Source organism: Nicotiana sylvestris, chromosome 8 (assembly GCF_000393655.2).
Source record: "Nicotiana sylvestris chromosome 8, ASM39365v2, whole genome shotgun sequence".
Taxonomy (NCBI): domain Eukaryota; kingdom Viridiplantae; phylum Streptophyta; class Magnoliopsida; order Solanales; family Solanaceae; genus Nicotiana; species Nicotiana sylvestris.
The window spans coordinates 149440386-149451409 of NC_091064.1; the positions used below are offsets into that span (position 1 = coordinate 149440386).

The 11024-nt window shown below is 36.5% G+C and overlaps 1 protein-coding gene across 1 annotated transcript; it reads right to left on the reverse strand.

Moving 5' to 3' along the window:
• Window positions 1–2149: 2149 nt before the first annotated feature.
• On the reverse strand, window positions 2150–5645 carry LOC104231152 (indole-3-pyruvate monooxygenase YUCCA6). Its single transcript, XM_009784106.2, has 4 exons — window positions 4416–5645; window positions 3265–3513; window positions 2878–3000; window positions 2150–2787 (listed from the first exon to the last, which is right to left on the reverse strand). The coding sequence occupies exons 1-4, from the start codon at window positions 5097–5099 to the stop codon at window positions 2614–2616; spliced, it is 1230 nt and encodes a 409-aa protein (XP_009782408.1). The 5' UTR covers window positions 5100–5645; the 3' UTR covers window positions 2150–2613.
• Window positions 5646–11024: the final 5379 nt, after the last annotated feature.

The window sequence follows — 11024 nt, forward strand, 5'->3', positions numbered from 1 at the left end:
AAGACTAGTTGTATTGTTGGTTGTAATTATTAGCCCAAAATGGAGTATTGAAAGTGGCCCTCTAGGGATATAAATAAATAGACAAAGTTAAGATCTTGACATTTTTATCACCCTAATAACTTTTGCTTGCCTAGCCTTTGTTTAGTAAGTAAATATTACCTATTCTTTAATGTGAAATCAAAAAGCTTTTGATTGTTCACACTATGTGGTTGTAGTTGGTGTGTACAATTTGGTCGCCTCTAAAGATTCTAGTTTTAGTCATTCATTGCTACGATTTTTCCAAGAAATACATCTACAATAAACTACAACCTTTGTTTCCTATACAAACAAAATACTAGTTTGAGAGAAGGAAGTTTAGATTGAAACTAACATGTATAATATGGAAAATATTTCCAAAAAGAAAGGACTATAAATAGGAAAAGCCACGAAGAGTTGTTTTCAGAAAATAGTAAGTAGTAACTTGAATTGGCACGGTAGTCAAAGCAAATCTTCATCCTGTACCGTATTGTTTTGTCAACGAACAAAAAAAAAGAGTACATTTAGACGAAGAAAGAAGATTCTACCAATAAATGTCTCTTTTGTTTTTTGTTTCGTTTTGATTGACGAATGAATTGATATTCTGAATTTGGGATTCAAACTAACCGAAAGGAAGGTTAAGTATTTACCGATTTTAATTTATTTGCAGCCCTCCGTCTCTATTTTGATTCTGATATTTTTTCTTCAAAAACCTGTACTTTTCTTCATGATCTGCAGAGTTTTTATTTGGCTATCATGGACATATATTTGGTTGGAACTTGGGGAAAAAAAGATTTGAAATTGTGTTGAAAAATAGTTTTAGAAGTTGTATTTGGACACGTATTTTATTTGAAAAAAAGTTGAAGTTTTGTGAGTGAAAGAAAAAATTTAACCCAAAAACTGTCCTAAACTAGGTTTTGGGAACTTGAATTTGTTTTTAAAATTTTTTAAAAAATTGATCAAATTTCATGAACAAATAATATTTTTAATTATTTTTTTCTGAATAAAAAATAAAATCTATGTCCAAACGAGTGCTTATTCTCTCTTTTTTTCTTTGTCATTATAAAATTGCTTTTGCATAATTAACTACCTCGTTTTGTATTTCGTTCTTTTCATTAATAATAGATACCACTAATAGCATACGAGCAAAGGCAGTGTCAACGTTTGAGAAAATAAGTAACTAATATTCTTGTTTTTCTTATTATTTATAAAAACATATTTAATAAATAAAAAATGAACGAAAGGATATCACGTGACACCAATCCGCCATATGATAGTAATATTATTTGAAAGTTTCATGAGGCATAAGGTCTTAGCCCTACTCTATGACCGTGAAAGAAAGAATTGCCAAATTTGAGTTTTGAATTATAGTGTGATTGTTTTAATTTACAAAGCAACAAAAAATTAAGGCGTATTCTGAAAGCAACTAATCAGCAAATTATATGTTGCTTTGTTCTCTGTTCTGTATCAAAAGGTCTTTACTTAGGAATTGGGGACCATTTCAATCTGATTTGAGGATTGCAAAAGGTCCATTATATTGTTTAGTATTATATTTAAAAAGAAAATACATGTGACTTGTAACAATGTTTTTTAGAAATTTCAATAAGGAAAAAAGAAAGAGAGAGGGAGAATATTATTTGTTTTCGTGATCATGGCACATTATTCTATTCATACAAAATAAATATCATGCTTTGAAGACAAATTAATGGAATAATTGTAATACACTAATTCTTAACTTTTGGAGGAATTTTTCATCAGTATTGTGATTGATCTATATTTTTTTCAATGATTGTATTTTTTTCTTTCTTTATGCTTTTAATTGTATCCTTTTTAACTTAGATTTTGTAGAAACAGGTCAATCAATTAAACAAAGTGGTCCTAACAACTAGTTGTAGTGAAATCATATCAACACAGCAGAATTGGCAGAAACTCATAAAGATAGTGAACAGGTCTCTGATCATTGGGAATTTTGGTACGTAAATTTCGCCATCATATTTAATTATATATTCCCTCTACATTTCTCTCCATACAACACCAAAATCCTACTTGGAAACTCACCAACCTCATAATTCTATCAATAACAATAAAAGGAGGAAAAATGGAAAGAAAAAGGAAAAACAAAATTTGAACGAAATAAAGAAAAATAATCTTTTTTTCTTGTGTTGTCATATACCAAAAAAACCCATGTGAATATTAGCAATCTAACACTCATATAACCAGACCAAGAAAGAAAAAAAAGCCTAACTCTTCTTTTCTCCACCTAAGAATGCCATACCTAATAATTAATAAGAGAAAATTGGCAAAAATGTACAAGATGTATACACTAGATTTTGATGATGATCGAATCCTACCAACAAAAACAATGCAGTTCTTGATCTTCTTTTCTCTTTTGGTTTCTTCCGGTTCTTTCTTCATTTGGAGGATCAAAACTTGTTTAGGTACCAACACTATAATCTTTCTTCTGTAGTCAACCTTTTCAATCAAAGGGCACCATTCAAAAATACATCACTGGACAACATAACGGATTTTGGAATTTATTAACATTCTCTGAAAAAGACAGCGTTAATAATCCCGCGATTGATGAGCAGAAAACTGAAGTCATATTTTAAGCCAAAAACAATGAATGTCTTGTGCAATTTTCTTGGCATCCATGGAAGCACCAAGCAAACCACGTTTAGTGAACCCCACTGCATAAAGCCCACATTCTCCTTTCCACCCATTGGGAAATGGCCTTTTTGGTAGACCATCTTTCTCTGAGAACATCTCTTTTTCCTGGCAACCAAAACAAAACCCTTTAATTTAATTTCTCTATTGACTAACACATCCCTAAGAATCAAGAAAACTAATTAAAGTCATGAGTACCTTTAGCCACGAGGGCACATTGCTTTTGTAACCGGTTGCCAAGATTATTGCATCAAAATTTTCTGTTTCCCCATTCTCAAATTCCACCTTTTGATGTTTCAATGTCCTAATTCCAGGACATACCTACACATTTGGATTCAGGAAAATTTTAATAACATAACATGATAAATAGGGTTAATTGAAGTCCTATTTATGCCTTTTCTTGATTAATGGAATGTTACAACCTAACTAAGTTCATTGATAATACGAAATGGTGCAAGGTAAGTGAATTGTTGGAGGAATTTGTCATCACTGTTTGTGGAATATTTGCAATGATTGAAAAACAGAAAGATCATGGGATGGATCCCAACAAACATTAAAAGAGAGCATAGACAAATAGTACCGTACCTTAATGTCTCCGCTTTTAATCTTAGCTAGTGTCCCAACGTCGAGTACCGGTGTTTTTCCGGACAAGTTTTTTAGCTCTAAGGGACCGATTTCAGGCCGATCCAAGCCGAGTCGAGCCGTGTCGCCCAGCAATAACCGAGAAATAATCAACAGAAATCGATCAACAAGTCGTATGGGTAACCACTTTAGTAACCACATGGATAGACCAAAAGTTGATTTCCCCAGCATCTCTCGTGGTAGGACGTGCACCTATAATATTTCAAAAAAAGACTAAAGTCAAAACTGATTGTATAAAAAAGTTAAAAATTGAAAAAGGTTAAATTACCAAAGCAAAATTAAAGGTGGGAGATAGTGTTAAAAGATGAATGAATTATATTGATGGGAAGTTCAACTTGCCATATCCTGGAGGAATGGCCAATAACTGGACTTTTCACTTTTAGGTTGCTAAGAAAAGCTTCTTTTGTGCCAGTGATGAATTTACTGGAATCAATTATTTTTATTTATTATTGAAAACAAAAATCCCACCAATATTGCGCATGCTTGCCAGTTCCAAGAAAGTGAAAAATACACAACCAAAACCAAGATTTTCTTTTCTTGTTCTTTTTAGTTAAATCACCAGCTTTACAAATCATATATTGTTGGAACTTGAACTCACTTCCAACTTTTAACTTTCAGAACTGGCAACAGATGAGAATTTTATTTTTTTAAATTCAAAAAATAATTGGATCAGTTGGCCGGCAAACTCCACGAGAAAATAGTATGGGTACTAAACTAGGGTTTCTCATTGTTTCCACAAAAATAGGAAGCTTTTCAAGATTAAACATGTACTGTTTAAAATGGAGAAATTCTCAAAAGGAAAAATTCTGAATAAAATAAAACAACAGCGGGGCTTTAGCTTTTTCTAAAACAAGATTGACAGAAAGTTGAGAAATGAAAACCATGTTTCCACTTATTTTGCATCAACATTTTTCAAAGAGTTGATGAGACAAAAATAAAAAACATAAACAAAAGTCTGTAATGGATTTGTTTTAATGTCCCAAAAAAATAAAGGGTTGTTTCTTCTTCTTTTTTTTTTCTCTTTTTATTTCCGTTTTAGAGAGTGCTAAGGAAAAGAAAAGAACGAATAAGAGTATATATGAGTGTTTACTTACAGTATCTCTGACCACAAGTGAAGGGCTTGCATCATGATTACACAGATCCAAGCACACCTCCATTCCTGAATTCCCACATCCAACTACCAACACTTTTTTCCCTCTAAATATTTCCCCACTTTTATACAAGCTTGTATGCATTATACTCCCTCCAAATTCCTCCATTCCTTCTATTCCTGGTACTACTGCCTCCGCATTCTCCCCCGTCGCCACGATCAACCATCGGCTAACATACTCCGTTGTTGTCGTCGTCGTCTTTGTTTCTGTCTTTACTCTCCATAACCCGAGATTCCGGTCATAATTAGCACATACCACAGATTGATTAAAAACAGGCCTAATATCAAACGTCTTGGCATAGTGTTCCAAGTACTTAATAAACTGTTGTTTTGTAGGGTAAGTAGGGAAATCATTAGGAAATGACATGAGTGGTAGTTCACAGAATTGCTTAGGCAAATGAAGACGAAGACGATCATAAGTCTTGAGTTGCCATAAAGAAGCTATGCAATTAGATCTCTCTAATACCAAACTTGGAATTCCTTTTTCTTTTAAACATGCTGCAGCCGCTAATCCTGATGGCCCTGCTCCTACAATTACTGGACCCTTAACAAATACGCATCTCTTCATTTTGTTCATGAAATAAGGATCATGAGATCTTTTACCTTCTACTTCTCTCAAGTAATCCATGAAACACACTAGGCAACACAAGTATAGAGTAGTTAAAAAAAGGGATGAGGATATTGATAGATTTTGAGTAACTATATCTAACTGTTTCTTGGTTTTTCTTCCTTTTGTTCTATTTCAAGAATTGCGGAATATAGGGAAAAGAGCTAAAATTGAGGATACCCATTGGTCAATACAACGTGTTGGTGGTGGTAAAAGAAGATTTGAGAGCTAAAAAACACTTGTGAGAGAGACTAAGTCTCAAATATTATCCAGAAAAATTAGGAGACTGAGCCCCTATAGAAGTGGAGCGAATTAGGAGATACTTATCCACTTTGTGAGAATGAATTAAGAGGTAAAATCAGCATTCATTCAATCAAATAGCGACACCACACAAAGAGAGAGGGAATTAATTAGAAAGATGTGGGTGGGAATTAAGGTATAGATATAGATGTGGTGTTAAATGTGTCTACACATTCCTTTTGTTCATAGGAGGAGAAGAAGAAAGAAGAGGAGAGGAGGTGATCAATAAATGAATGAATTGAATTGGATTCAAGAGAATTCACTCTATATATACCGGACACAGTGAGAGTTTGAGAAGTAATGGAAGTGGGACACATACATATATATAGTGTATGTGTGTGTATCGTTATATGCTTGGTGCGTGTGGAGACTACTAAGAAAATTAATTTATATACTGATAGTGATAAAATTGAACAGTATCAGCGTGTTACTAATCCTATTTTTCAAGGATAGTTACATGCAATTATCACGTAGACGAACAAGTATATATAAGTTAAACTTATGATTTATCTAAGCAACAAGACGAAAATATAAATAAAAAAATAATTGATTTTGTCCAATCTTATACACGTCAGTGTATGTGTCATAGAAGAGAACTAAGGGGGCTTATTGGATGTTTAATTAGTACTATTACTTAAATCCTAGAGCAAGTTGAGTTCTTTAGCAAAATCCTATTATAATCTTGGTTTTTGGATGAGGTAAAAAGTCATTAGATTTTGTTTAATAGGAAATAGGAGTATATCTTAATCAGGAGTTCATTGAATAGAATATGTAGTTGGGTGAGATTCTCAATTGTTAAAAGGGGTAGTTATGGTTCGCATTGAATTGGATTGTGCCCGATTGGGCCGGGTGGAACAACAGAATTCCACTCCACTTACAAGTTAAAACCAGCATTACTAAAATTATTCCATAAACCTAAAGGGGTGATTGACTTAAATGGCCCTATAGAGACTAATCTTTAAATGTTGTCCCAATTTTTTAAATTAATTAGAAAATGACTCCCCGTACACACACTTGTTGTTTGTCAGGGATTTTACTACCAAATTGGTGAATTTTATGCTATTTTTACTTTACCAATATTGTTAATTGCTCACAAATTCTACCTTATTGGCGTAACATTGTGATTGTTCAACTATTCACTAAACTCTACTGTATAGGGTAAAACATGTGGAGCCAAAAGCAGAGGATAGATAGCACCGAAGGCAACAATTCCGCTTGCTACCGAAAAGAATGACACTCGTGAAAATGCAATAAACACTCTCCTCCTGGTAGCATTCAATGGAGAATATTCCACAACATTTATTGCATTACCCGTTACAGAGAATTTGTCATTTATGTTCACTGTTACACCTTATTCAATGGCCCTCATAATTGACATTAAAAAGGCATGATACTAGGACCTTGTTCCCTAGGTGCAGTTATAAATAGTGAGTGTTGTTATCATTGTAGGGACACGAATTTTCTGGCAACTTATGTTACAATCAATCCAAAGCTCTATATATTTTTATCTTCTTGTTCCTTGATTTCATCGCCGTTGTGTGCGGAAGCCTTGCTCCCAGAATCATTGTCTCTGCTATTTTTATCTTCATTTTAATGCTAAGTATTGCATATTTTTTTATTTATTTTATTATTTCAGAATCGAATTGATTCACTTGTCTAGAAATCATGTATAAGTTCAATCGTACCGTTTTAAAGGTAAATAGTTTGGCACCTACCGTGGGGCTTAGACAGTAGTGTAATTAATTTGATCCTTGCCTCTTTTACTAACGTATTTTTATTATTTGTCTTAGCAAAAAAAATCACAAAAAGGCAGATAGTGGTGTTAACGACACGCACAATCCTGAGGCTCAAGGAGACCAGCCTCATCATGAGGATTAAGTTAGTGACACCCACAATGAGGGGAACAATACTTCGCTGGTCCACGACAGAAAGTACCCATGACATGTTCGGGAGGCGATTCCCGATGATGCTGAAGAGGAGCATGTTGTTGATGTGGTGGGGGTCTTACAAGAGCAAAAAGTGATCATTTTAGGTTACCTCACACGGCAGGATAATGCTATGACATAGTTGAAACAGGCTTTATCGGACGCTTCCAACAACGCGAATAGACGAGGTCCAGTTCCTCCCGATGCTCCCGCAAATCAAGCAACGCAGAGGGTCGACAATAACACCCCGAGGGGTGAGGTTGGCTCTGATGGGGCTAGGGGAGAGGGTCCGGTCCCAACAACAAGAATGATCCTTTCAAGATCGAACTCTTACGATTTATGAGGGAAGTGAATGCCCGCATGGACCAAATCCTGGGCGCACCGCAGGTGCTGAAAGGACCGGACTCATAAAAGTATACTCAATAACCCTACAAACTGAGCGCGACACCAGAATTAATCCCAAAGCGGTTTAAAATGCTCTACATGCCGAAGTATGACGGTACTTTAGACCCTCAAGAGCATATCACCACCTATACAATGGCAGTGAATGGAATGATTTGGCTCCCCATGAGATTGAGTCTGTTTTATTAAATAAATTTGGGAAACTCTCACGAGGGGAGCCTTGACATGGTATTCACTGTTACCTGAGCATTACATATATTCCTTTGAGATTTTCGATGACTCTTTTATTAAAGCTCATGCTGGGGCTAGAAAGGTACAGGCTCAAAAGGCTGACATATTCATATTGCACAAGGAGAATCTGAGTTGTTGCGGGAGTTCGTCGTCCAGTTACAAAAGGAAAGGATGTTGCTCCCAACTGTTCTAGATGAATGGGCGACTGAAGCATTCACCAAGGGTCTGAATTCGAGAAGTTCAGACGCTTCCTGGAAACTCAAGGAAAGCTTGATTGAGTTTCAAGAGACGACTTGGGCATATGTTCACAACCGATACGAGTCTAAGATAAGGATTGAAGATGATCAAGTCAGCTTTCCGGCATCAGTAAAAGGTTGGGAGAAGAATAAAGAAAAATCAAAAGACGATTTCGACATGGATAGACACCCATCAAGAGCCAGTTTTTGCCTTACAAATGGGCCGAAGGACTCGGCGGAGTTTTTCGGTCGGTAAAGAGGTTCATTACCGATAGAAGAATTGATCGCGGTCAGAACAACAAATCATTGCAGGAAAAAGAAATGTTAGGTATGCGGGATCCTTCCTGCCACTGGCTATCATAATACAATTTCAATGTCAATATAGTGGAGTTGGTATCAGCTATGAGAAACATCAAAGAGCATGGTTCCCGAAGACGATGAGGTCCGATCCCAGCTAAAGGGATCCCAACTTGTGGTGTGAGTACCATGGGATGAATGGCCGCTGAACTGGGAACTGCCCACATTTGCAGAAAGAAGTGGTGACCCTATTGAAGAATGGGCATCTCAGAGAATTCTTAAGTGACTGGGCCAAGAACAACTATGGTCGCAACTGGGATAACGTTGAACCCTCAAAAGTAGGAGAATATCCCCCGCGCCAGAGAATCAACATGATTTTCGAGGGAAACAAGATCAACGGAGTTACCTTCTCAGCAGAAAAGAAGACAACGGTATCAATAACCCATAGCAAGAGACTTCGGAAAGTTACTGATGATGACATCACTTTCATGGAGGAGGATGCAGATGGATTGTTGCTACCGCAAAATGATGCATTGGTGATTTGTCTAAATGTTCTAGATTTCAAAATCAAATGTATTCTAGTGGATCTAGGAACATCGTCCAATATCATATAATGGAAGGTATTAGAGCAAGCTAAACTCACCAAAAGCATCATTCCGGCCACAAAACTCTTTGCCGGATTCAAACTTGCAAGCGTGACAACCCGAAGAGAGAGATTGCTTCCCACAAATGCCAAATGAGTGATGAAGATGACTCTTTTTGAAGTGGTGGATTGTGATATGTGATAACTAGGGATTATGATACATTTTACACTCCTTCTCACTTGATTTTTTATTTAAAATGTGTTCAAAATAGTCCCAAAGGCTCACATGTTGTAATTGATTGCAGGGTTTGGTCAACAAGGTGACAATTTATCAAAACCAGCTCAAAAAGGAGTGAAACATGCACAAGTACCAAGAACAAGTCCAAGCTTAGTATAACAGGACCAATGTGGCCGCACTCCATTCTGTGCGGTCCACAAAGCTCAAGTTCAGAGAGTTGCCAAGTTGGAGGAACATTGCCAATGCGGCCGCAAAACATTTCATGCGGACCGCATTGACTTCATTGCGGCCGCACTTGATTTTGTGCGGTCCGCAAAGCTCAAGTTCAAAGAGTTGCCAAGTTGGAGGAACATTGCCAATGGGGCCCGTGATCCATTTTGTGTGGACCGCAACAGAAGCCACTGCGGCCGCGGTGCATTTTGTGCGGCCCGCGGTGGCCAAGTTCAGAGGGCAGATTGTTTCAGCCAAGAGCCTTAGTGTGGCCGCACTCAATTTTGTGCAGTCCACACTAGCCCCGTAGGGGTATTTTTGTCCAGAATTTTTGACATAGTATAAATAGTTTCTTTTCCTATTTTTAGGTCATGAGTTGTATTCGAGACAGTAGCTGCGCTCGTGAATAGTGTTCTTTTACCATTTTGAGTAATTTTACAATAGTTTCATCATTGAATCTTCAAGTTTTATCTAGTAATTAAATATTATGGGTTTTTCTTCATCTATTTTTTTGTTTTCTTCTATAATCATGAGTAGCTAGACCCATTAGCAAGGGTTGTAGCTCAACCCTAGTGTGGGTAATTGATGGGTCTTGTGTTTTAAGGCTTGAATGTCTATGTGTATTTGATATTTGGACTAATTTATGGTTTTAATGTTGAATTAGTGGTTGAAAACACTAGTTTATGCCTAGTTGACTTTGGCTCTTCTTGAGAAAGAGAGCCTAAGTCTAGGGAATTGGTCTAACAAGGAATTGGAGCGTATTCAAGAGATTGATAACCCCAATTTAAGGGTTAAACCTAGAGATAGTAATACCCTACTTGAACCTCTATTGCTTGCGCAAATTATCATACCCAATTGGTCTTAAGAAAGCCAATTAGGGCAAAATCACTCAAACTACCGAGAGGTATAGAGTAAGAAGTATCATGCAATGGTTATATCGTAATCCCAAAATATGACAACCTAGCCTTAGACTCGAGATCCCGTCAAGTATCCACCTAGGAGAAAGTCACTTCCCTAGTGCCTTTTACCTATTTAGACAACCTTCAATAGTTTACTCTTAACTTCACTTAGCCTAATTTAGCATCTTAGTAGTGTAAATTTAGAAGTACTATCAAAACCAACAATGTTTAGAAGTGCAATTAGGAACAACTACGCAACTCCAATTTAGATAGAAACTCAATTCCGATCTCTAGCTCCCTGTGGAAATCGATCCCAACCTTCTCGGGTAAAAGCTTCTTCGACCACTCTTGCTACTTTGTAGTAATACAGGGTTGGCTTCAATCACTTTTTGGCGTCGTTGCTGAGGAGCTAACAGTTTTGGCTATCTATCTAAATAGTTTTGTGTATTGTTCTTATTTCCTTCTGTGTTACTAATTCGTGTATGTCACAACTTCAGGTACAAAATGGCAGCAAACAACAATGACCCTCTTGGAAATGTGATTGCGAGGGAGGAGGTAGATGATGTCGGAGATGATGAGGTGCCTCTTGTACCTCAAGGACAACGTAGAGGCCACCAGGCCAATG